Below are 26818 nucleotides of genomic sequence, written 5' to 3'. Positions count from 1 at the left end.
CAACAAGGCCAAGTGCAAGGTCCTGCACGTGGGTCAGTGCAATCCCAAGCACAGCTATAGGCTGGGCGGGAAATGGATTGAAAGCAGCCCTGAGGAGAAGAACTTGGGGTGTTGGTTGATGAAAAGCTCAACATGAGCCGGCAGTGTGCGCCTGCAGCCCAGAAAGCCAACCGTGTCCTGGGCTGCATCAAAAGAAGTGTGACCGGCAGGTCGAGGGAGGTGATTCTGCACCTCTTGTGAGGCCCCACCTGGAGTACTATGTCCAGCTCTGGGGCTCCCAACATAAGAAGGACATAGAGCTGTTGGAGCGAGTCCAGAGGAGGGCCATGAAGCTGATCAGAGGGCTGCAGCACCTCTCCTGTGAAGACAGGCTGAGACAGTTGGGATTGTTCAGCTTGGAGAAGAGAAGGCTCTAGGGAGATCCTTCCATTATCTAAAGGGGACTGTATCAGTCATCCCTTTAACTAAAAAGAAGCAATGGAAGCAGAAGTCAAGTCATTTAGTAGGGGATGAAGAAGCTGCTCCTAAGAGGGGAGAAAGAGAACTGTTCTGCAGCAGAGCAGTCACAAGAACAGGAGGAGGAAGAGACTGAGATCATAAATGAGACAGAAACCACTTGATCCCTATCTCTAAGTGAGCTGCAAGATAAGTGAAAAGGTTTTAGCCATCAACAAGGCAAGCAAATTCTCAGCTGGTTACTCCAATGCTGGGATATTGGGGCCAGTAGTCAGGAATTAGATGGAAAGGAAGCCCGGCAGCTGGGATCTCTTGCTAAGGATAAGGACATTGACAAAGGGACTGGGAAAAGGGCAGGAGTCCTCAGTCTTTGGCAGTGAACCCCATCAAGTGTGAAGGACAGGTATTCCTTCAAGAAAGAACTCACAAAGTCCCAAAGCAAATGGACCACCATTGATGGAGGTATCCAGTATCTGAGGGGATTAGCCATGGTGGAAGTGATCTGTAGCAACCTGGATGATGACCAGGTATCCAAAGACACAGATGAAATCCGGTGCGTGTGGTCCATGTGGCAAAAGTTTATACGAAGTGCACTGATGTCATACGCTAACACCCTGGCAAAAATGAGCTGGACAGACATGGAGGCACCAACTATGGATTGGTTGGTCAGACAACTCCAAGAATACAAAGATAATCTGACTTGCTCCTTGTAGGCCTGTGTCTCGGCTGTGAAGGAACTGACACAAAAATGATCCGAGGAAGCCCAGGAGGACAGGTCTTCCTCACCCACACCAACCACAGTCTCAACTGTTAAGATGTGGCCTTTTTCTGTTCAAGGGAGGGGGTACTGGTGGCACACACCACATGCAACCCTGCAGTTCTTTCCTCCCCTCCTATCTCCAGGAGGAGAACATGTGGAAGTGGGATGGTGAACCTACATGGAGACAAGAAGCTAGGGTACGAGTACTGCAAGGGAAAACAATAGGCAAAAGGCATCCGTGCAGGAAGATTACTGCTCCAGTGTCTGTTGGGAAGAGTAGAAGGGCTGATCACACTTTTGACCCTGATGAAGAAAATTGTGTTTTGCAGTTACAAAAATCAAGTAATGAGGACTCTAATGAATAATAGAGAGGCCTGTGTTTGGCCAGGCAGAGGAAAGGGACAACCAGGTTTACTGAACTGTGTGGACCCAATGGCCTGGCACATCAGCCCCACGGGAGTATAATGCACTGGTGCTCAGAGTACTCTAATACCAGATTACAAAGGGGCAGAACCCACCTGTATTTCTGGAGTGACAGGGGGATCCCAACAGTTGGCTGTACTGGAGGCTATGGTGAGTCTAACCGGGAATGACTGGGAAAAGCACCCCATTGTGACTGGCCCAGAGGCTCTGTGCATCCAGGGCATAGACTGCCTCCGGAGAGGGCATTTCAAGGACCCAAAAGGGCACTGGTGGGCTTTTGGCATAGCTGCCTTGAGTATGAAGATTAAACAGGTGCCTAGCTTCCCTGGTCTCTCATAGGACCCTTCTGTTGTTGAGTTGCTGCAGTTAAAGAAGAGCATGTCAGTGCATCAGCAACAATATTGCACCAGTTGACACTCCCTGGTTCCCATCCATAAGCTGATTCGTCAATTGGAGAGTCAGGGAGTGATGAGTAAGACTCAATCACCCCTTTACAGTCCCATATGGCCGGTGCAAAAATCTAACAGAGAGTGGAGGCTAACAGTGGACTATCATGGCCTGAATGAAGTCATACCACCGCTGACTGCTGCTGTACCAGACATGCTAGAACTTCAATATGAACTGGAATCAAAGGCCACCAAATGGTATACAACCATTGATGTCACTAATGCATTTTTCTCGATCCCTTTGGCAGCAGAGTGCAGGCCACAGTTTGCTTTCACATGGAGGGGCGTCCAGTACGCTTGGAATCAACTGCCCCAGGGGTGGAAACACAGCCCAACCATTTGCCATGGACTGATCCAGACTGCACTGGAACAAGGTGAAGCTCCCAAACACCTGCAATATATTGATGACATCATTGTGTGGGGCAACTCAGTGGAGGAACTGTTTGAGAAGGGGAAAAGAATAATCCAGATTCTTTAGAAAGCTAGTTTTGCTTGCTATTAAGTGAAGGTCAAAGGACCTGCACAGGAGATCCAGTTTTTAGGAATAAAACTGCAAGACAGGCGTCATCATATCCCAATGGATGTGATCAATAAAATAACAGCTATGTCTCCACCAACTAACAACAGCTATGTCTCCACCAACTAACAAAAAAGAACACAAGCTTTCTTAGCTGTTGTGGGTTTTTGGAGACTGCATATTCAATGTTATAGTCTGATCATAAGCCCTCTCTGTCAAGTGACCTTGAAGAAGAACAACTTTGAACGAGGCCCTGAGCAGCAGCGAGTCTTTGAACAAATTAAACAGGAGATAGTTTGTGAAGTAGCACTTGGGCCAGTCCGGGCAGGACAAGATGTGCCAAGTGCTTTACAAGTGTAAATGGGTCAGCTCCACCGTCTTCAGGAAAATCTCACTGTAAAATATCTGGCAGATAGGTTTTCTGAGCAATCTTCCACTAACATAGCAACATTTTCAATACTTCTTAGTAGCTTTTCAAGCTGGAGAGTGTTGCAACTGTGAAATGCTGAGGTGACAAAGTCAGCAGATATGGGGTGAGGCTCCAAGAGATGGCTGAGTCACAGTCAAAACAGGCACTCCACCTCTGCTTCCTGCCACTCCTACACCTGGGCAATCCCATCCCCATTAGCACCAGTATGGCAGGTTTCTGATCCCTGATTGGCCCAGTTTATCACACAGAACCACTGAAAACCTCAATATTTTTTTTCTTGGTCGGCAAGCTTTCCTCAAGGAAAATAGTATATGTTGCACTACACACACATACACACAAAAAAGCTATTTTTAAAAAATCTATGAAATACTTGTTTGAGCTAAGTAGATGTAGTAGGAGAAACAGGAAATGTAATGACTTGCTTAAGCTGGAGCAAAAAGTCCGTGGCAGAGTCAAGATTAGCACTCAAGAAATTCCAGGGATTGCAAAAATAAATAAGATTCTGTGATGCCCAGTACTGTGATTTGTTCTTTAAGGTCAGTCTTATCATTTATATGTGCCTGGCTCATCTTACTTGATTTAGTGAGTTATAATCTTTTAATATTTTTTAATTTCTCTCTCTCGCTTTCTTTTATTTCAGGTAAATTTAGCAAGATCTGCTAATTCTTTTTCTCATTTCAGTGTATTTGTATTCAGTACATTGTTTAATTTTTTTCACAAAAGCTGACTAATTGTCTCTTCATGCTACCTATTTAGAAAAAGATTTCAGCTAATAAATGTTTGGGTCTTCCAAGTATCATGTATATTTAGAACATATGACATGGCAGGGGGGGGTGGTGGAACTAGGTGATCTTTGAGGTCCCTTCCAACCCAAATCATTCTGTGATTCTGTGATTTGGGTCACTTCCTCTTGTATTTGTCTGATTATAGAAAATGCTAGTATTTGTGGTGGGTTGAGCCTGGCTGGAGGCCAGGTGCCCACCAGAGCCGCTCTCTCACTCCCCTCATTCACTAGACGGGAGAAAAGGCATAACGAAATGCTTGTAGGTTGAGATAAGGACAGGGAGAGATCACTCACTAATTATCATCACGAGCAAAACACACCAAACTTAGAGAGGGAATTCATCTAATTTATTACTAAGCAAAACAGAGTAGAGGAATGAGAAATAAAATCAACTCTTAAAACACCTCCCCCCCACCCCTCACATCTTCCCGGGCTCAACTTCACTCCCGGCTTCAACCTTCCCCCCCTCAGCAGCAGAGGGGGACAGGGAATGGGGGTTACGGTCAGTTCATCACATGTTGTTTCTGCTGCTTCTTCATCCTCAGGGGGAGGACTCCTCTCATTGTTCCCCTGCTCCAGCATGGAGTCCCTCTCACGGGAGACAGTCCTTCATGAACTTCTCCAACATGACTCCAGCGTGGGCCTCTCCCACGGGGTGCGGACCTTCAGGAGCAGACTGCTCCAGCGTGGGGTCCCCCACGGGGGTCACAAGTCCTGCCAGAAAACCTGCTCTGGCGTGGGCTCCTCTCTCCATGGGGCCACAGGTCCTGCCAGGAGCTTGCTCCAGCGTGGGTTTCCCACAGGCCACAGCCTCCTTCAGGTGCCTCCACCTGCTCCGGTGTGGGGTCCTCCATGGGCTGCAGGTGGAACCTCTACACCCCCTCATCCTTCCTCCATGGGCTGCAGGGGGACAGCCTGCCTCACCATGGTCTTCACCACAGGCTGCAGGGGGATCTCTGCTCCAGTGCCTGGAGCACCTCCTCCCCCTCCTTCTGCACTGACCTTGGTGTCTGCAGAGTTTCTTACATCTTCTCACTCCTCTCTCTGGCTGCAAAAGCTCTACCTAACTGTTTTTCTTCTTCTTAAATATGTTATCACAGAGGTGCTGATAGGCTTGGCCTTGGCCAGCGGTGGGTCCGTCTTAGAGCCGGCTGGCATTGGCTCTATCAGACACAGGGGGAGCTTCTAGCAGCTTCTCACAGAAGCCACCCCTGTAGCCCCCCCCACTACCAAAACCTTGCCATGCAAACCCAACACAGTATACAATTATCTGTCCAATTAAAATCTAAAACAGAATTGGTGAGTTTCACGGAAACAAAAGGAATTTTAGTTTCATAAAAGTGACAGAAACTTGAAACAGTGTTGCATGGTGCACTAGTGAGGAGCTTCCATAAGACCATTGTTTGACCCACCACAGTCAGTCTGACATGAAACATGCTGAGCCTGCAGCCACTCAAACAATTTTATGGAAGACGGAGGCAAGACAGGGCTCAGAAAAGTTTGTGTTTGGCACCCCAGCCACATCTGCTGGGAGCAATGGTTTTGGTAAGTTAAGCTATCCTTCCATGCCAGGCCCTCTGCAAGACACCATCTTGCCAGGGACTTTTCTTGTTTTGAAGGTGTTGTCCCAAAACTTGGGGTTCGTTTACCCGGTGTGTAATATGCCAATACGCACACAGAGTAGAGGTATTTTCTTGCAGATTTGTGCAGATATGGGCGTCTTTCCCAACACAGTACACCCCAAAGCTCCAAATCAATGGTTATTTATACATAAAACATTAACGTATTAATCTTTCTAATACATATGCATTATCCTATTAAACGATTGGGTTAGATTTCTTTGCCTAGCATGCAAACTAGAATGCGTAGTCAGTTCTTTCCTCCGCCTTTATCTTTTGAGTAGGTGGTATAATTGGGGTAGGTGGTCTGTGGGTCGGTGGTCGGAATTCCCCTTGCTAGAATTACCTTTCCCCTAGTTTCCCATTTCTTTTGGCAAGTCCAAATGGTTCTTAATGGTTTACTGACTGAACTAGTAATACATCAGTTAAACTTCAGCTTTTAACAGTCACAACCTACTTATCAGACAAAGGTGCATTATTTAGGTATTTCTTGTCTGGCCTTAGACCAGCAGGGGTAGGACTGCACAATGGACTTTAGCAGCAACATGACAACCTGATTCATATCACATTTTACATTTGATTTTACTGTAACAAAGGGGTCATACAGGGGAAGGGAAAGGTAACTTTCAAGTGCTGATGCAAAGCACTTGTCTATAAAGCTATAATGTGCTGTCTTTGAAAGGCACCATAAGTGATTTTGGGAAGTCTCTACTACTTACCGCCCTTCAAAAACTGTATACTTGTACAGATTTTGCTAAGGAAGTCTGGATTGGAACAGGAAGGTTCCAATTCTCATAAGGGCCATCTCGTGAGGTGGGTTAAGAGCAACTCTTTTCCACAAATACGAATGCAAAAGAGCAAGAGGAAGAGACCCTCTTAAAATAGGCAGTAATTAGGTAATGAAGAGGGCATGCAGTAACAGGAAGAAGCCGTCAGAGGAAAAGGCTGAGCAAGTGCAAGCAATATTCACAAAATACACAGGCCGCTTAGTTGAGGGAGAAGGGTAATTTAGTAATAAGGGAAGCAGAACTTTTTCTGCTACAGGAAACTTGTAATACGCCCACTTCCCCACCTGCCCCAGGTTTTCCCACTTCCTGTAATTTGTATTTCCGTTGTCGTAATTTGCTCTGAACATCAGCTACTTCAGTTGGTGTGGTGAGGCACGCAGACCGTAGGGAGCGGAGTCTGGTACCCAGCGGCGCGGCAATGCCTTCAGTTCTCCAACGGACGAGCAAACATGACATTGGGGGATTATTCCGCAGTAGTTGCTTATATGGCACTGTTGTTGTGATTGCTCACGCCAATCCACTCAATTACCATTGCATTTCCAGGAAGGTGACCGCAGTGCACGCGATACGCCTCTCTAATTTAGCTGCCTTCCACAGAACACCAATTGCCGGGTTGTCCCCGCTGCGGGGATGAGCTTTCCACGCCCACTCGTGGCTCCTGCGTTGGCGGGTGGGACGCCGGAGGCGGAGGGAGGCCGCTCCCGCCCACAGCCGGGACTAACCCGTAGATGAGGCTCCCGGGCCTGACATAAACGCCCGCCCCGCCCCGCCCCGCCCCGTCGCGTCCGGCGGGGGGCGGAGCCGCGCTGCCGGAAGACCCGCGCGGGTCGGCCGCGCGGAGGGACCGGTGCGGTTTCCGCCGCGGCACAATGGCGGGGCGGCGGTAGGAGGCGGACTGTCGGCGGCCGGTGAGTGCCCTTCTCTCGGCGGGTGGTGGCCGGTGGCCGGGCGAGGCCTTCGCCGGCAGCAGGCGGCGTCCCCCCGGCGTTCTCTTCCAGCCGCACGCCGCTGCATCTTCCTCCCTGCCCCCATCCCAGGCCTGGGCCGCTGCCCGCCCGCCCCTTCGCCGGCCTCTCCGCCCACGGGCTGTCCGGCTGAGGCGGCGGGGCAAGGCCGAGCGGGGCGGGGGAGTGCTGCGCCACAGTCCCCGCTGCTGCCCTGCACCGGCCGCCTGGCTGTCCTCCCGCCTCCGCCAGGCCGCTCCCCGGACCTTCGGTTGTTCGGGGTGGAGGGCCTTCGTCAGCCGGTGGGAGGACTGAAAGGAGAGGGCTGGGGGCTGCTGCATGGGAGTGAGGGAGCCCTGGCCCATGTAGCGTGTTTACTGCGTGATGGTGACGGAAGCCGGTATCATAACACCACCGGCTGGGTCCCGTTGGCAGCTTGGCCGGCACTGCCTGCTGCTTGTGGCCCCGCAGGGAACCATGTCCCCAGCTGCGTTGCTGCTGGGCCTGCGGGGCAGCTCACCTTCCCCGTGTCGGACCAGCACCTCGTGTCGTGATTGGGAGCCAGAGGCGAGTGTAAACTTGGACTTTCTGCTCCCTTCCATTGCAGGGAGTGTGTCATCATCCAGCCTGGCGGCTGGGTGTGGGCGTTGCTTCTAGGGATGACTCTAAACTAAGCTGGGTTTAGGTCACTCTGAAATTCAGATTTGACAGCAATTCCTTTCCTAAAATAGGAAGAAAATTCATTTTGTGCATTTGAAACTTTTCTTTCAGCCCTTAGCTGGAATAGCTGCATCTCCACAGTTGTACATAACTGGCTATGGATTCTGGTCTTTAGGACAGGAATCCTACTTGTTTTGTCACTCATGTAAGAGCAAAAAAGCCTCCTCTGCTTAAGAGGGGGATAAACACTGAAAGCCCGAAGCCTGTAGAAATCAGACACTGAGATGCCTAAGGGTGCCTTTGGGATCTGCCGAACTTTAAAAAAATAAAGAAAATCAAGTACCGTACTCCCATATTAAAGGCAATAAAAGGCATTTCCTGCTCTTTAAGTGCTTCTTGTAAATGCCCTACAGCCTTCTCTGCATCCTTAAGCACGTACATGTCTTCTGAAAGAGAAAATCTTTTTTGTTTGGTTGTATGTGGCTATATTTAAATCATACAATATTCAGTGTCAATGTGACCACTGCTGCTTACGTGTGTTTAGCCGGTCTCTTCCAGGTAACTCCCCCTTTTCACAGTCCACAAGGGGTTTATGCTAACATTGGAGTTACAGCTCCCTGGAAATGTTCTGCGACAAGAACATGGATGTGATAAAGTGGGGAGGGAGGAAGAGAAAATCAGTAGCCCAGGTGTTTTAGAGAATACTAAAATCATATGAAATACGAATGCTTAATACCGGGTAACGTGAGACCTTGGAATCTAGGTAAAATGTGCAGAGTGCAGTAGGAGTGCAGCATTGTTTCTTAATCATTGTATCATATTTGCCTGACAGATAGATTGCTGCTCAATTTCTATGTCTCAGTCTCCTCTGATGACAATTTTCATTTGTAGCAAGGTGAACACTGTCTACTGTGGGGAAAGGGGAATACTCGGATGATGTAGAATGGCTTTTGGGCCATCCTCATTATTGTGTCCTACGTATTCTCCATGCTACGAAGTTCCTTTGGTCATTCTTTCAAAGCTGTCTTGTACTGAGCTTGATACTCTGATGTGGACTCTTAAAAGTAGTTATCTGTCCTGAAGGTATCTAGACCTTAATGCCCAAAAAAGCTGTAGGCTGTTTCTGCATTTTGTGAACCACCCATAGGTGTAAGATGTTTTAACAGAAGAAACCTAGCTGAGTTTTGAACTACCTCTTGTTTCGTTGGAGCAAATTTTGCTTTCCACCAAGACTTGCTTGCCTTGATGATGTTACAGAGCCAGGGCTTTGATTGTTGAGATTTCCATAACAAATAACCAGTGTTTATCACTTGACTAATTTTATAATACAGTTTGAACTTTTTAATTTCTAGGTGGGAACCACTAAATTGAACAGCAATAACGATGGGAGATGCTGCAAAACCTTGCTTTGCCAAACAAACTAAGGAACAGGGAATTTTACATCAAGAAGAATTAAAAGGAAGTCCCTTACAGAAAGACTACCGAGTCATGGATGAATATGGAAATGGACATAGCAATAAAATAGATACCAGCCTGCAAAAGAAAAAGGGAACACCAGGTCATTATGGAAGCAGTCCCAGGCGAGGGCCACGTAGTGTTTTGAGTAGCCCAAATTCATTTAAAAACACAACTTACAGTCAAGGGTCGAAGTTAAATGATACCCAGAGAGACCAAATGAAGAAGTGGGTATCTGATGACTACCGTAGTACTTCTGACAGCTGGAGAGAGTACAGATCTGTTGCCTGGATTCCTGTGCATAGCAGGACAAGAAAGGACTCTCTTCATGAGGTTGAAGGTGCTGGAAACAGAAGTGTAAGACGACAACTTCAGGAAGACTTAATGAGTGAAGACATGCCAGACATGCAGAAAGGAAGCTATGGTAATCAACGTGTTTGTTTTTACATAGCTATCCAGTAAAGTAGGTTTCTCTGTGTGTTACTGAAAAGAAGAATTTCCAGTTAAAGCAAAAAATCGGTTTTGTTCTGTCATATATTGCACACTATTGACTGTACTGCAGCACTTTAAACAAATTGTTACATCTCATGATACAGAACTTGTTTTATGAATTGTGTTGTCTTTGTAAGTTAGTTTATATGTGGTAGGAGTAAGTAGATTGCAACATCTGTGTAGGGTCCCTGATTGTAATTTTCCAGGTACAATTAGATTGAACCCATCAAGGCTGATGAAGGATGTTTCTATTAAGTTGATACAGGGTAAGATTTTGGAGCTGCTGCTGAGGTCTGTAACAACATATTTGAACGAAGATTGAAAACAATGTCTCATAGGTGGCGTGAGAACTTAATACTAGCAACAGTAGTACAGCAATAACACAAAACTAATTCTTTATGCATATTGAACTTCTCTAGGGGCAATTAGTACTAATAAGAGTACAAGCCCTAATTATTGAAATGCAAGGAAGAACAGGCTAAGGTAGAATAAAGTGATCAATATCATGAGATCTTTATTGGAAAGTGAGTACCAGAAGGAAGTGTAAGTAGATCAAAGCAGAAAGAGGAAGCTTTAAAGAAGATAACATAATTATATAAAATAAGAAGGACTAAGGCACAGTTGAGGTGCTGCTAACATAGAACAGCTGCCTGTTAACATGAAATCTGTCTTGTTTTAGTTAAGGTGGGGGGGCCAAAGACAGTATTGATCTGCACCCCTAATGAGAAGGAAAGCTATTACTGGTTGATACCAGGAAGTCCAGGAATGAAATGTCCTTTCCCTTGATATCAGCTGTCATTAAAAAGATAAACTGTGAGCAGGTGCCCAGTGCGTCTCATTGTTAGAAATAAGTTGTGCACTTGAGCTCAACCTCAGATGAGGAGACAGCAGAGTAGAATGCTTTCACAAGTTTGTTCTCAAATTTGCTGGCTCTGATGAACTTTTTTTCTGTGAAACTTCAGGACCTCACTGAAGTAGATTATTGGAACCACTGGCAATCATACCCGAGAACTTATTCAGGAGAAGTAAGCTACTGGCATATAGGAAAGGGCAAGCATCTCTTAAAAGTGGAATTAAAAAAATGGTACGCAACTTTAATCTTGGGAATCCATTCTGGAACAAATAATGTAACCTACTATAAGTATATGAAAGGTTACAAAGAGATGAGTAGCAGTAAACATGGAGTTGTCAAGAAAAAAGTATACCAAGTCCTAATTTATTTCTTTAAAATAGTGATCGGTACCCCGTGGACATGGGAGAACCCTAGTTCTAGGGTTCTAGCAGGGGGACTGCTAGCGCTAGTATCGTAGTACTTTAGACACTCTTACATGACAGTCCTGTAAGTAAACTAGAGGAAAATTCTCTAGATTAGAGTAATACAAGAGCCTTACAGAGCTAATGAGATAAATATACTCAGAAAATACTTACCAAAGTTTTTGTCAAAATGATAGGAAGCATTGAGCAAGCATCTGCGAGGATTCTGTTGTGTTCAATGTTTATTACACTATTCTGATGATGAATGAAGACGGCTTACTTATTGTGTGCTTTTAAATTTGAATATGCTGTGGAGCTGGTAGGAACTGAATGCAGAAAAGCAGGAAGGTGAATTAAAATAACTTTGCATAGTTGCAGAAATGACCTACATATAGGATGAAATACAAAAGATATGCAAATGCCATTGTTTAAGTAAGAATGTCAACTGTACAAATAAGGGGGGAAAAGCTGTTATAAAGTGGTATTTGTTCAGGGAAGAATCTGAAATCATTGTCAGAAGATGATCATGAGTAGTCAGTGTCATAGTGCTGTGAGGCATGGAAACAGACTTGCAGCCTGAAGTACTCCTTTTTCTTTAAGTCTTTGGTAAACTCAGTTACGGTATTCTGTCCAGCTTTGGCACCTCACTTGAAAAAAATGGAAACAGTCCAAAGAGCAGCAAGAAGAATGCCAGAGCACATAGAAAACAGAAACTACGCAAACTGTAAACAATCCCCAATCTTTCTGCAAAAGAAAAGGGTAGGGAGGCATAATAAGTCTTCAGCTGTCTAGAAAGGTGTAAAAAAAAAACTGATGTAGTAATCTGGCTTGCATCTTTCCTATAGACGGGACACAAAGCAGTGGCCCTAAAACTGAGCAAGGAAGGCTCAGATGAGGAATAAAGTGAAAGTTTCTAATGGTAAAGCTAGTGAAGTACTGGAGAGGTGGTCTGGACAGCTCATGGAGTATGTAACTGAAGGCCTTTTAAGAACAGGTTAGGTGAGCATTGCTCAGGATTGACAAAATTTGTTTCATGCTGCTGCGAAGCACAGGCATGGCATAGCTCACCTCTTGAGGTCCCTTCAAAAGCTCTAATTCTATGTCAAGTAGAAAACAGTTACTAAATATGTTTCTTTTAGCATATCCTTTTACTTTAAATATTTTATGCACTTGTCCCTTTCCTTTACCTTTATGCCTTTTTACTGTAGCTCATAAGGAAGTTTACCAAATCTCTAAGGCATTGATTTTTCTGCAGGAGCTTTAACTTTAGCTTGCCTTTGGTACTTTATTTAGTCATTAACCTATAATTAGATTGTCACTACTGTAACTATCAAATATTAGAAGTATTTATTTACTTTGTAATTTTTTTAAATTACTTAGTGGTTACAGAAATAATTGATGGGTAGTTTTCACATGAAAGTGTGTGACAACATTTATTTATGTGGTGGGTTGACCCTGGCTGGAGGCCAGGTGCCCACCAGAGCTGCTCTCTCACTCTCCTCATTCACTAAACAGGGGAGAAAAGGCATAACAAAATGCTTGTAGGTCGAGATAAGGACAGGGAGAGATCACTCACTAATTGTTGTCACAAGCAAAACAGACCGAACTTAGAGAGGGAATTCATATAATTTATTACTAGGCAAAACAGAGTAGAGGAATGAGAAAATAAAATCAACTCTTAAAATACCTCCCCCCACCCCTCCCATCTTCCTGGGCTCAACTTCACTCCCGGCTTCAACCTTCCCCCCCTCAGCGGCACAGGGGGACGGGGAATGGGGGTTACGGTCAGTTCATCTCACGTTGTTTCTGCCGCTTCTTCATCCTCAGGGGGAGGACTCCTCTCATCGTTCCCCTGCTCCAGCATGGAGTCCCTCTCACGGGGTGCAGACCTTCAGGAGCAAACTGCTCCAGCGTGGGGTCCGCCACGGGGTCACAAGTCCTGCCAGCAAACCTGCCCTGGCGTGGGCTCCCCTCTTCACGGGTCCACCGGTACGGCCAGGAGCTTGCTCCAGTGTGGGCTTCCCACGGGGCCACAGCCTCCTTCAGGTGCCTCCACCTGCTCCAGCGTGGGGTCCTCCACGGGCTGCAGGTGGAATCTCTACACCCCCTCATCCTTCCTCCATGGGCTGCAGGGGGACAGCCTGCCTCACCATGGTCTTCACCACGGGCTGCAGGGGGATCTCTGCTCCGGCGCCTGGAGCACCTCCTCCCCCTCCATCTGCAGTGACCTTGGTGTCTGCAGAGTTTCTTACATCTTCTCACTCCTCTCTCTGGCTGCAAAAGCTATCTCTCCCTAAGTGTTTTTCTTCTTCTTAAATATGTTATCACAGAGGCGCTGATTGGCTTGGCCTTGGCCAGCGGCGGGCCTGTCTTAGAGCCGGCTGGCATTGGCTCTATCAGACACAGGGGGAGCTTCTAGCAGCTTCTCACAGAAGCCACCCCTGTAGCCCCACCGCTACCAAAACCTTGCCACGCAAACCCAACACAATTTAATACACATTTTTCTCCAAGTTTGGTCTACACTTATCAGTAAAAATTTAGTCAAACAACTGTGGCGGGTCTTAGGAGTTTGAGCAGGAGAGTCAGCATGGAAAATGGAAGGGATGTGTAAAGTTCAGAGACTCAGATTTCTGTTCCTGCTCCTTGGAGCTTCCTTTGGAATACTGTCCCTGCAACCTATTAAGCCTTAGTTCTGTTTATTCCAGCATAAACATATGCTGCTGCTGAAAGAAATTATATTACCATTCTTGTCCTGGTCCTGTTTACAACTCTAGCACATGCGTGCTGCTTAGTGAACTGAATCAAACAACTGGTTGAAAATACAGAACCAGGTTGTTTCCCTTTTGCCAATTATTAGAGACAAAAATTGTAGTTGCAGGAAAGAAGCTTTGTAAATGTATTTGGTAGAGCAGTTGTGGTTTATCTTTTTTTTATTATTACAAATTAAAACCTTATGCTATGATAAGGGATTTGGAGTTTAAGGAAGTCACATAAACTTTCTCAGAAGTAGGGAACTTTAAAAATTCCATGCATGTGGACATCCTGTATAGCTGTTCAAGTGAAAGGTAAGATGTCATCTAAAGTCATGTGTGAAAATCCGGCCTGTGTATATTCATTCCTGAGATGATTTTTATAGATACCCTTTGGACCAGTAGCAATTCCTGCTTCAAAATGATGACTAAGTTTGCTTACAAGTAGAAACGGTATTTACATTAACTTGTTCCAGAACTTTTGCTGTAAACATAACAAGTTTTCTAAGGATGTTTATTCTGCTGGTTTTATACTTTTATCAAGCAATCTGTGCAAATACTTACCAAGTTCATTATTTATTGACTTATGTAGCCAATAGGGGTTGTTTGGTTTGGTTTTTTTACTTGTCTCTTTAATAATGTGAAGGCAATACTGATCCGTATCCTGGTTTAATTGAAAAGCAAGTGACATTAATGGGCAGTTATTACTGGTAATAATAAATTGTTGCGTGACAGCTAAGCCATGGCAGTGTGTCATAGTTTAGCTGGCAGCTAAAACAACCACACAGCTGTTGGCTCTCTCCCTCCCTCCCACCTTTCCCCCAGTGGGATAGTGGAGAGAATTGAAAGGGAAAAAAAAAAAGGATAAAACTCATGGGTTGAAATAAAGGCAGTTTAATAGGACAGGAAAGGAAGATAACGATAATAATGTTATACCATAATAATGGTAAAAGACTATACAAAACAAGTGATGCACAGCACAATTTCTTGCCACCTGAATCTGATGCTCAACTAGTTCCTGAGCTGCCCCACCTCCCAGCCAGTGTCCGTGTCCCTGTCCCCTGTCCATCCACCCCCCCCCCCAGTAATATACAGAATATGACATCATATGGTATGGAATATCCCTTTGGCCAGTTTGGGTCAGCTGCCCTGGCTGTGTCCCCTCCCAGCTTCTTGGGCACCCCCACTTTCTCGTTGGCAGGGCAGCGTGAGAAGCTGAAAAGTCCTTGACTGCTTGGCAACAGCTAAAAACATCAGTGTGTTATCAACGTTGTTCTCATCCTAAATCCAAAACACAGCACTATACCAGCTGCTAGGAAGAAAATTAACTATCCCTGCCAAAACCAGGATGCAGTGCTATATCATATATCACATCACATCATAGAATGGTTTGGGTTGGAATGGACCTCAAAGATCATCTAGTTCCAACCCCCATTATAGTGCTGTGTTATTCTTAGTGATCTGTGGGTCAGTTCACTTTCTAGCTTGTTTGTCTACCTAAGCCTGACCAGACATCCTGAAATCTTTGGATATATTCTACCTTTTCATTACAATGACATACAGGTATGTCTCAACTAGGCAGTTAAATCTATTGCATTTAGTTTTATTTTTTTTGTCAGTTTTAGCAAAGCTATCTAAATAAGGTCAGTGACTTCAGTGGGGCAAATTAGTGGTTTTTAGTCGTTCGGAACAGAAGTACTATAGGTTATGACATAAATATACACTCTTCCTATTATCAGACTTGCACAGAACAGGTTATGAAATCATGCGGGGTAGATGATTTGTGTATTCTTTGACTTGCACATAAGTAGAATGGTAATTTAAGGAAAAAAAGAAACAAAATGCTGTGTGGTACTCTGAAGTTATTTGACATATTTGCTCTCATAACTCTTTATAAGAAATAAAGAAGCTTAGGAAACCCAGAAGATCGAGAAGAACTAGAAAAGATGAGTATGATCAAGACGAAGTGGATGGTCCAGTCATAGATGAATCTGTGCTGTCGGCAAAAGAACTTCTAGGGTTGCAGCAAGCTGAAGAGCGATTGAAGCAAGACTGCATTTATAGACTAAAGAAGGTGCCACTGTCTTTACTTGTATAGTCCTCTCCTATTCTTTTGTCTGTAAATACAATATAGAGGGTACTCTTTGAGCAATTTCTCCAACTGTAGCTAGAAAGTCTAGTTGTAGAATTGATGTAATGTACAAAAAGGGTGCTGTTAATGAATTCTCAAGAGAAGGCAGGTTATCCTTTGGTTTTTTTACTATAATAAATCTTGGTTTGGTAGCAATTTAAGCACAAAGAATGGCTGCTCCTTTAGTTCATGAATTAACATAAGATCACTAGATGCTGGGGCAGTGGACCAGAAAAGTTTTATTGTAAGTTTCTTCAGTTAATATCTTCTTCCATGGGCATTGGGTATCTTCCACTGTAAATGACAAGGTGTTGGGCTTGATTGACCTAGTATCACCATTCTTCTGGCAATATATTTGATATGCAAGCTTTTGGTAAAGATGGAGTTAGGAAAGCTAAATTGAGTGTTTCTGGATTTCAGAGTTACAGTCATTCAACTTAGCAAGAGTATTGAATGAAATGAAGGTAATATCTTTCTATATTTTAGGGTTTTTTACTATCTTTATTTTAGCAACCTCGAAGCTGCCCATCAGCAAAATATACCTGCAAATTGTGTGATGTTTTGATTGAGTCGGTGGCTTTTGCTCATAAGCATATTAAAGAGAAAAGACACAAGAAAAGCCTAAAGGTGAGTTAAGGACAAGAAAAAGTATAAAATGCAGATATATGAAACTGTCCTCACCCTACTAATGACAATGAAACTGCACTGCTTCTAAAATCATTCTGCTTTTTTTTTTTTACCATGTTTAAATCTTCTTAAAAACTATTCCTTAGTGATACTGGTAAAAGGACTAAACTTGGGACCTGGACTTTGCTTCTGCCCTCAGCTTTGGAGTTTAATTTGTACTTTTTCATGCCTATTATTAACAGAAGTCCTCATTCAGAGTATAACTCAGTAATATTTTGTTACTGGTGATTGAAATATAATAAAAAAGCTGTACCAACTGACTCTTCTGTTTTGCTGTTCTATAATTCTTCTTGTAGACTAGTTATGTGTATTCTTCTTAGTATACATTTCACAGTGTATGTATACAATATGTACAGTGGCATATTTCAACAATGAAGAGTTTTGATCAAGTCCAAAGCAATGAGGAATAGCAATAAGCAAATATAGTTGGTATGGCAGAATTGGAAATTATAACCAATAGATCAGGGTGAAGATTTCAATTCAATAGTACTGTTAAAATTAAGAACTTGTGGAGTATTACAGACTTGTTTATATGTAAAGGAAATAGGTTGATTTTGAACATAAACATTAAAATAACTTCCAGCATAATCTCAATTTTGCTTTCTATTTTTTTAATTAAATATCTTCTGTTCCTTCTACTTTCTCAGCTTGAAGTGGACAAAAATGTCTGCTGCAGGTTTCCTATTTTTACTCTAATTCCTACCCTTTCCCACTTTATAGGTGATGGAAGAATGGGTGACGTGTTTTTTAATGTTCCAAATACATGTGTATATTACCTCTGCACATTACTGAAGCCTCCTGGAATATCTAATTCTCTATACCTGTCACAGTTTCTCTCTTGATGTTCTTGCTTCCAGTCACTTCCATTATCTGGATACCTGTGGTGGTATTACTTGGGATGAGTTGCAGGCATTCATTCTAGCACGTTAAGCAACTCAAGAAAATCATTAAAACATCAGTCTTATTATCTTTAAAGGAGAAGCAAGAAGAACAGATGCTGACCGCTCTGCCTCCTCCAACGCCTTCCCAGATACAAGCTATTGGTGTTGCTATTGAAAATGTAGTGCAGGAGTTTGGCTTAAATAATGAAGATGTAGAAGAAAGGCTCAACATTAAAACAGTGATGGAAAACTTACTGTGTCAAAAGCTGCCAGGTATTATTTGCAATTTGTTTTAAATGCTAGATATGCCAACTTGGGGAAAACAGACAAAAAATCTCAAACTAGCTCATAAAGTGAAAACTTAATTAAAAACCTTGGCTAGCTAAATTGTAAAATAATATATTTAGTTACTAGTTTGTTGAACAACGTGATGTGGCAATATAACCCTGTATCAGAATCAAATTACAGTGGTGCTCATCATGAGCACCAGACAGACCCGTAGTAAAAAGTGAAGATGAACAAGACCTGAGGAGTACTTGACCTTCATTATAAGCCTTTACTAGCAACAACATGAAAGGCAGGATTTACTAACCCAGTTCTGTGCTGTTGGAAAACCCTTCTCATTTCCTGCAGCTATCAAAATTAGAGGTAGGTTTAAGATACAATGACATAAAGTAGCTGCAGACTTAGAATTAGGTATAGCGTAAATGCAGTGTAATTCTTTTTGTTGCAGAGTGCTCATTAAGATTGTATGGCTCCTCCTATAGCAGATTTGGTTTCAAAACTTCAGACATAAACATAGATATCCAGTTTCCTGACAATGTAAGTAAGACCATTTTATTAAGTGTAAGTGGTTTTGAATGTTTGCACTTTTATGTAGATTATATTTTAAATATAACTTACAGTGTGGTATTAGCACTTTTTATGAAAATGCATTGGGTAAAACACAGCTATCACATTTAAATGGTCTTAAAATAACATTCCTTGCTTCACACACCAGTAATGGTCAGGTAGTATAATACAGCTTTGTGTTTTATTGAATCTTCCTTCTGAAAAACTGAAAACACTTAAAACATGTATACTCCTTGCAGTCCTATGAGACAGATCATTATTTACCTTCTTTTACAGCTGGATTAAATGGCACTTCCATGATCTTGTTTCTGTACTGATATATACAGATCAGACTGTTTGTTTGCTACATTATTTTTGAGCCATGAAACCATCTTATGTCATTTATATGTGAAGTAATTTAAAGTCTTAATTTGTCATGCTAGTTGCTTGTGCACATCTTTATGCTTGAACATTGAAAAGAAATTAAGGACTGTGAAAAACTTTTGATTCCATTTTTAAACTTATTTCTACTGTAGGTGATTTGGCAGTCTCATAGTTAAAACTTAGCATTTCCTCTAGGAAATAAAGATGGAAATACTGTAGGGAAAAAGAATGATCCACGTTCATAAAGTGCATATAATTTAAAAAGCTATGATTCCAATCTTTGATGTGATGTAGATCTACACCATATTTAAGCACACTGAAATAGTATTCCTCTTGGTGGGGGGGATTTTCCTACAACCAAGTCTTTGATAGAGGTAAAAATAACTTTACTTACAATTACTCTTGGATGATTTTTTTTTCCCTTCAAAATATTTGATGCAATTTAGCAATAGCCAAGGACATAGTGAAGTTTTTTCTTAGTTGCTGTTATTTTATTTCCTTCTTGCTGCCCTCTCTGGAAAAAAGACAGAAGTGGCGTAGGGGTGATGTTTTAAATTTTTTTTAAGTTGTGGGAAATCACCTTTTTGACACTGTGAAAACAGCTTTATTACTCTTATTGACAGATGACGCAACCAGATGTTCTCTTACTTGTGCAAGAAAGTCTCCAGAACAGCGGTAAGAAAAAATTGCCTTCTCAATTCCATTAAATTGTTACTGCTTAGTATTGCTGAATTCCACCTCTGAACAGATGGACCACATGCTATCCTTTTTTTTTAGAAAGAAGTGAGACTGAAAAATACTGCAGGAAATAATTCATTGGCAGAACTAACTTTGGTTTGGTATTCAGTTTTGTGACTGTTGAAGTGCATTATTTATGTTGATACTAGAAATTCCCAGTGAGAGGTTTTCTTCTCCATTATAAGTGAAGATGTCATTAAACTTAAACTACTGTGCTGCCTCTCTTTCCCCAGACTGCTCTATTAGCCATGTGTAGTACAGAAAGCAGCCTGAGCTCTTCTATTGTGATGAGAAACTTGGTAATGCACTTTCAGATTGTGGTCTCTTTGCCTATAATTATGTACACATGCCTGTTAGTGCAGTGAGACCACATACAAATGACTGCATACAGACACATGTTTTTTTTCAGGTAATGAATACAACTCTATACACTAATACAGGCAAGTAAAGTTTAAGATCTTAAAGAAATACACTTACTCAAACCAGTTCCAGTATATGCAAGCAAAAAAATTAAAAGGTGGGAAAGAAACTCTTTTTAAATGCAGATTGCAAAAAGTAGTTTTACTACTTTCTTGCCTTGCTTTATGCCCACAGTTGGGAAATCAGACCATATGGTTCCAAACACGTATATTAAACATGCATATATTTACTGACCTAGATTTTTCTCATTGCCACCCCCATTGTATGTACATCTTCTTGTCTATTCAAATGACCATTATAGTCTTTGAGAATTGAGTTCAACCAGACTGGAGGAATGAAGACCTAGATCCCATAAGAAGTTAGGATCTCTAATGTGTTTTGAATGCAAGCAATATTTGCATTAACATCTTGTGCAAACCCTTTTTCTGTGACTCAGAAGATACAGAGACAGAGCATTTGAGGTACCAGTGGCAAAAGCAAGATGTTTTTCAAAGAAGTCAGGTGTCCAAATGGCTACATAACATCAAGAAGACCTTGTCATTTCAGAATTTCTGAATTCAGTATCTAAAATTGTTTCATAGTTTCCACTCTACCTAGCCCAATGAAACAGTAAGGAATCAAAAAATAAGCCCAGTTTAGATCAATAAGCTCCACTTGGAGCAAGGACTGCAGCGGCATCTGTACTTCTTTAATGTTAAGATAAAAATGTAGTTGAATTGTATTTGGAAATCTGTATAAAGAATAAGAGGAAAAAATAAAAAATTAAGCGTAGCCAGAAGACTTACGTCATGTCAATAAGCCTCTTCTAAACTTACATAGGGCATTTCTAGATTACTAGGGAAAATAAACTTGGATATTTTCTTTCTGTCTAGTACTGACATAATGCTCTGTTTTTTCATCTTTCACACTAACATTATTTTACAGATGTCATTGGTCTGTCTGTATGCCTGGATTATTGAAGCCAACACTTAACCAGAATATACCTGTTTAATTGTACCTACTGCATATATGAATTTTGAAAAGTTCCTTGTTTAATAGTGCTTACCATATAGACCATATTCTTCCCATCACATAGGAAAAACTTGCTTTAAGAGTGGCACAATTAATCTATTAGATGTACTGAGTTATTTGTCTCAAAATTAGTCTTTTTATTACGAAGTTGAAGTTCTAGCTGTACTCCTCTAGTTGCATGCAGTTCAGCATTCTTTTTGTCAACATTGTGCTTAATGTGGCTTCTTTTTCTTTCTCCCCCAACCTAGAATCTTTTACGGAAGTTGATGCAGATTTCCATGCTAGAATACCAGTGGTGGTGTGCAGAGAAAAGCAAAGGTCTTGGTTGTCACTTTGTGTGTTCTAATAGTATATAGCAATGTAAATTATATGTACCAACATCTGAAAAATGACGTTTCTGTACTAAATTATTACAGTTCCATGGATCTTGAAACACAAACTAATACTCATGGGCAAGTCATTCCTAGCCTAGAATAAGAGGGTAAGGGTTGTTCTGTCCTCAGCTGTGTATTTCCCAATCCCTTCAACCATTATGGTGTCCAGCATGTACCCTTACCCTTCCATTTGGGATAACTGCTTAAGCAGAAACTTTCCTTCCTTTATAGGTATGTAGATACCATATTAAATTATGGATTTCTGTAAGGGCAAGATCAGCTTGCTTTACTTCACTAGTATTTTGAGAACAAGTGAAAGACATTTTATTTTGCCCATTTAATGGATATCACTTAAGATTCATGAAACATTCTATAAACAGCTACTGATACAGAAGTACTACCAGTTATTTGCTGCTACCTTGATCTTTCACGGTTTGAAAATGTTTCCAGAGCACAATAAACAGCATAGAAACTGTTTACTGATGGGTTTGGTATGGGAAGATGTTTTGGATTGATGAAGGAAATGAGTAGTGTAACTATTTTAGTTCAGTGAATTAATGTCATTAGAAACAAATACTTAAATTTGAATTGTATTTGAAAAGGTGTTTACAGAAAATTATACTGCATATATCTTCAATCGAACCATAAATCAAATTGATTTTCCATGCTTCTTTTAATGTAGATACAGTATCTTTGAGAGGCTGTTAAGTCTTTCCTTATAGCCTTCTGCTACACTGTTTTGTGAGATGTCATCTGAACTACGTCGGTTCTTACAAAATCTCCAAAATCTTTTGCTTTGTTTCTTTTTGGGTTTTAGTGGCCTTATTTGTAAAGTGAGTGCAGGAAATGAGAATGCTTGTCTGACAACAAACCATTTGGCTGCACTTGGAAAACTGGAACCTACTGTAGTACCTTTAGTGATTGCCTTCAGGTACTGGGCAAAGGTAAGAGTCATTTGTATTCCCCCATCTGTGAATAAATATTGAATGAACATTGATATTATGCTGGTGAAACTGTAAGTATGGTTTAGAAAACAGTTGTTGAAACTCTTTAGAAAAAGAGTTGGGAAAAGGATTTTTTTTTTATAAATTGTAAATTTTATAAATGATATAACTATCATTTGTATGTTATAATGTTCCACTAAATTTCAAAAGTGGAATTTTAAGCTTCAGCCAGTGGCATGCAGACTGTAAGTACCCTGCTCTGTTACCAAAGAAGTCAGAGGAATGTATATAAAATTGAATTACCTGTTTCCCATAAATGTAACGCATCATGAAAAAAATGAAAGGAGAAAGCTGCTTGTTTCCATATATAGATGAAAACTTTCTTGTGAATTAAAATAATTTGTTCCAAAACTTTGCGTGCTGCAACTAAAACATGATTTAAGAAAAAGATGGAAAAACTTTTGACTTGTATTATATCTATGTAAACTGGGTCTTCATTTTTGCAAATGTGCTGTATGCTGTCTGTTTTGCCAGTCTGCATCCTATGGTTCTTACACTGAAAATATTATGGTAATAACATGACTCCAGTAACTATGGAGGCCTTGAAAACAAAGTCCATCTCATAAGAGCTCAAAGATGTCTGAGTTTCTGTCAGTATTTAATTGCTTCTGAACAGCAATTTAAAGAATATTTTTCATGGTATAACTTGAAACCTTAATGACTGCAGAATTTATTTTTACAGTTGTGCTGTGTTGATCATCCTGAAGAGGGAGGCTTGGCACCTTATGTGTTCGCTTTAATGGTTATTTTCTTTCTACAACAGAGGAAAGAGCCTTGTCTCCCTGTCTATTTGGGATCATGGGTATGTGCACTAATACACTGAATACAGAATCATACAGACTGGTAGGGGTTGGAAGGGGCCTCTGGAGATCATCTAGTCCAACCCCCCTGCTAGAGCAGGATCACCTAGAGCAGGTTGCACAGGATCATGTCCAGGTGGGTTTTGAATATCTCCAGAGAAGGAGACTCCACAGTCTCTCTGGGCAGCCTCTTCCAGTGCTCTGGCACCCTCAAAGTGAAGAATTTTTTTTCTCATGTTCATGTGGAACTTCCTGTGTTCCAGTTTGTGCCCATTGCCCCTTGTCCTGTCACTGGGCACCACTGAAAAGAGTCTGGCCCCATCTTTACATCCACTCTTTAGATATTTATAAGTATTGATTAGATCCCCTCTCAGTCTTCTCCAGACTAAACAGACCCAGCTCTCTCAGCCTTTCCTCCTATGAGAGATGTTCCAGTCCCCTGATCATCCTTGTAGCCCTCTGCTGGACTCTCTCCAGTAGTTCCCTGTCTTTATTGACCTGGGGAGCCCAGACCTGGATGCAGAACTCCGGATGCAGCCTCACCAGGGCAGAGCAGAGGGGGAGGAGAACCTCCCTCGACCTGCTGGCCATGCTCTTCTTCATGCACCCCAGGATACCATTGGTCTTCTTGGCCACAAGGGCACATTGCTGGCTCGTGGAGAGCTTGTTGTCCACCAGGACTCCCAGGTCCTTCTCTGCAGAGCTGCTTCCCAGCAGGTCAACCCCTAACCAGTAATTAATTGAGTATGAATGAGAGGACCAATTACTTGTGGTGGTGTGTAACCTGTCAGCTTCTGTATAATAACCTATAGCTTCTTGCTATTCTTAGCAAGCTATATGCAGCCATTTCTGCAGGAATTCAGAAAGAATGTGAATTCAGCCAGACTTACACCTAACCTTTGTATGCTTGGCCATCTAATTAAAAAATACATATTTATGCCTGTGTAATGTGCAAAGACAAGGTTCTCTGACATAGGGATAGCCTTCCAAAAGCGCTGAACTCACAAGAACTTTTTGTAGAAAAATGTAAGGAGAAGAGAGATGCAGATTGGGGCATATTCTAGGCCTGAAACAGCTGTTTTTAAATTTTGTTCTGTTTTATTTTGGCCTACTACCGGGTGCGGTGGAAGATTTAAAGTTCACATGATGTTTAGCTGTATGTTTCTTTTTCTGTTTCCTTTAGATTGGAGGATTCTCATTAAACAAATTAACTCATTTTCATCTGAAAGAAGTTGAGAATGATACTGTGGTTTGGGAGCATAACCCCATTGATGATTCTGATTTGTCACAAGAAACTTCCCCTAGAAGGGGCAAGGTCTGAACCATTTAATTTACTTCTGTGATAGTCTAGCAGTCATTGCTGTTCTTGAAAAAAGAACCATCTTCTAATTTTGTTTTGTGTTTATGTTGCAAAACCACAAGCTGAACTAAGATTACATGACTGCTTGATATAAGGCTTCCTATGCTTACATCTTATTGCTAAGAATGTATCAGAAAACTAGGAGATATGTCAAATTTTTTGATAAAGACCCTGGGTTTTAATCTGTCAGAGGAGAACCTAGCTTATAGAGCCGAAGCAATTTTATCTCAGCATTAGGTTAAGCATATGAAAAATGTTTCCTCTTAGCTTTGAACTATTCTTACAAATTACTTATTTTATAACACCTTTGCAAGAAACAGTACCGCTATACAACTACATGCTATGACAGTTAACAATACGACTTAGGCTTTGCTAAAAAATAGGCTTTATAATCTATTCTGTCCATTTAGATTAGATGTGGTATTTTCTTGAAAAATTATAAATTATGGCATAAACACTTAAATAAACAATTGTTATTAATCATTGATGCTATTCTTTACCATTGATTCAGTCTTTAATTTTGAAGTTTTATAATCTGAGTTTATACTATGTCTTCCAATTTTTTAATTCCAATGCAGGAGTATAGGAGCAATTATAAATTTTGTAATATTACATTGTAATATTACAGATGCAATACAAGGAAGTGTAACAGCTAAACGCCTGTGCATTAAATATTATTTAAGCTTTTCTTCTGTAATTGACAGGTTCCCTTAGTATTTGGCTCAGGACAGCAGTGTTCAGCACCCGCTGGTCAGCTCTGGGTAGAACTGCTTCGTTTCTATGCCTTGGAGTTCAATATGGCTGATTTGGTTATTAGCATACGACTCAAAGAAACAGTGTCTCGTGAATCAAAGGACTGGCCTAAAAAGCGCATTGCTGTGGAAGGTATCAACAAACTTCAAAGAACTGTTACTTTAATTTTCTAGGGCACTGTCTTGGCTTTTGATACTTAGAATTTTTCAATATTGGACTGTTATTCCCAATAATACAGTAGAGTATGTTTTGAAAAAAAATCAATTTAATATTTCTCTTGGGTATTTTTTCAACATTATCAAAAGTAACTCAGTGGACTTAAAAATTGTCTTCAGCACAATTCATAGATCTTATGTCCCTACACAATGTTTTAGAGTAGCAGTAGTATATTCAGATTTTGTAAGGATGTAAGTGTATTCTTTTTTTAAAAAAAATTAATCCCTGCACTACTGGCTCACTTCTTCTTTCTACTAGACCCATATTCAGTCAAAAGGAATGTGGCAAGAACTCTGAACAGCCAGCTAGTATATGAGTATATTCTTCACTGCCTGAGAGCAACTTACAAGTATTTTGCCTTGCCTCACAAAAAAAGTGCAAAATTGAGCAAAAAATCCTCTCCAAATGCCAATGAGGAGAAATCTCAAATGCTGGACCACGGAAAAGATGCTATAAAGCATGAAAATTCTGAGTTGCAAAGCTTGGATGTTAGAACAAACACAGCAGTAGTGGAAGATTGCATAACGGAGACTACAGGTATGCCCCAGGGACATCAAATTGATCCTTCAAAACTGTGTGATGGCTCAGAAAGTTTCACAGAAGAAGAACTGGCTGATGATCTAAGTCATTTGGGAATTGGCCATGAAGATTCAGACTGTATAATTGAGGAAGTTATTTCTGGAGATAATGAGGATTTTAAACCAAGTTGTGAAGAGACAGAGAGTGGAAATGAAGATGAAGAGGAGGAGGAAGAAGAGGAAGAACATGAAGAACAACAACAAAGAAGATGGAATAATATCTTGACTACTGAGCAGGGGATAGATGAAGACAGTGATAGTGGAGATCTTCCTGTGACAGTGAATGAGCACGATATAGAGACATGTAGTACTTCAGACTTGGAAGGTTTTCAAAATACTGCACTTACAGAGAGTGATGAGTTTGGCTTAGAGTGTAGTGGTATAATGGATGACAAGATTGACATTGATGAGGAGAGTACTGAAGGTACTGATGAACTGGATGAATCTCCCAAAAAATTCATACGTTCAGCACAGACCCAAATATCCCGAATTATTAACTCGGATGATGAGGAGGAAGAGGAGGAAGAACCAAGTCTTCCAAACCAGAGAGAGTGTGGTGTTATCATAAGAGCTGGAGATGAACTGGGTAACACATATACTGGATCTGGAGATGATGATGCACTGTCAGAGGAAGAAGAAGATTTTTCCATCCCCAATAAATATGAGAACAAACATTTTGAAGAAAATGTGGATGGACCTCTCAGGATCAATTTGAGTCAAGAGGATCTTACTGAGAAGGGAAGGCTATTTGAAGAGAACACAGCAATAGAACAGTGTTTAGAATCCGAACTTTTTTATGAATTCAGTAAACCAGCTTTTACAAAGGGCAAGGTAAGCAAGCTGTATCAGAACATAAACATTTTGCTTATGTT

The 26818-nt window shown here is 41.6% G+C and overlaps 1 protein-coding gene across 4 annotated transcripts in view; it reads left to right on the top strand.

Moving 5' to 3' along the window:
* The first annotated feature begins 6999 nt into the window (after window positions 1-6999).
* Window positions 7000-26818, top strand: part of TUT7 (terminal uridylyl transferase 7) — a 35699-nt gene continuing 15880 nt past the window's right edge. For 3 of the 4 annotated variants that reach the window (XM_054808857.1, XM_054808860.1, XM_054808858.1), the window contains exons 1-13: window positions 7000-7131; window positions 9180-9706; window positions 15677-15852; window positions 16420-16536; window positions 17573-17750; window positions 18211-18299; window positions 19316-19367; window positions 21110-21179; window positions 22053-22179; window positions 22922-23041; window positions 24223-24354; window positions 25104-25284; window positions 25627-26777. In XM_054808857.1, coding sequence (XP_054664832.1) covers window positions 9211-9706; window positions 15677-15852; window positions 16420-16536; window positions 17573-17750; window positions 18211-18299; window positions 19316-19367; window positions 21110-21179; window positions 22053-22179; window positions 22922-23041; window positions 24223-24354; window positions 25104-25284; window positions 25627-26777 — 2889 coding nt within the window. In that variant the 5' untranslated portion in view covers window positions 7000-7131; window positions 9180-9210. The remainder of the gene's footprint in view (window positions 7132-9179; window positions 9707-15676; window positions 15853-16419; window positions 16537-17572; window positions 17751-18210; window positions 18300-19315; window positions 19368-21109; window positions 21180-22052; window positions 22180-22921; window positions 23042-24222; window positions 24355-25103; window positions 25285-25626; window positions 26778-26818) is intronic. The other variant, XM_054808859.1, reaches the window with a different exon arrangement.

Source organism: Grus americana, chromosome Z (genome assembly GCF_028858705.1).
Source record: "Grus americana isolate bGruAme1 chromosome Z, bGruAme1.mat, whole genome shotgun sequence".
In the NCBI taxonomy this organism is placed as follows: Eukaryota; Metazoa; Chordata; class Aves; order Gruiformes; family Gruidae; genus Grus; species Grus americana.
This window is presented reverse-complemented; position numbering and strand designations above follow the sequence as displayed.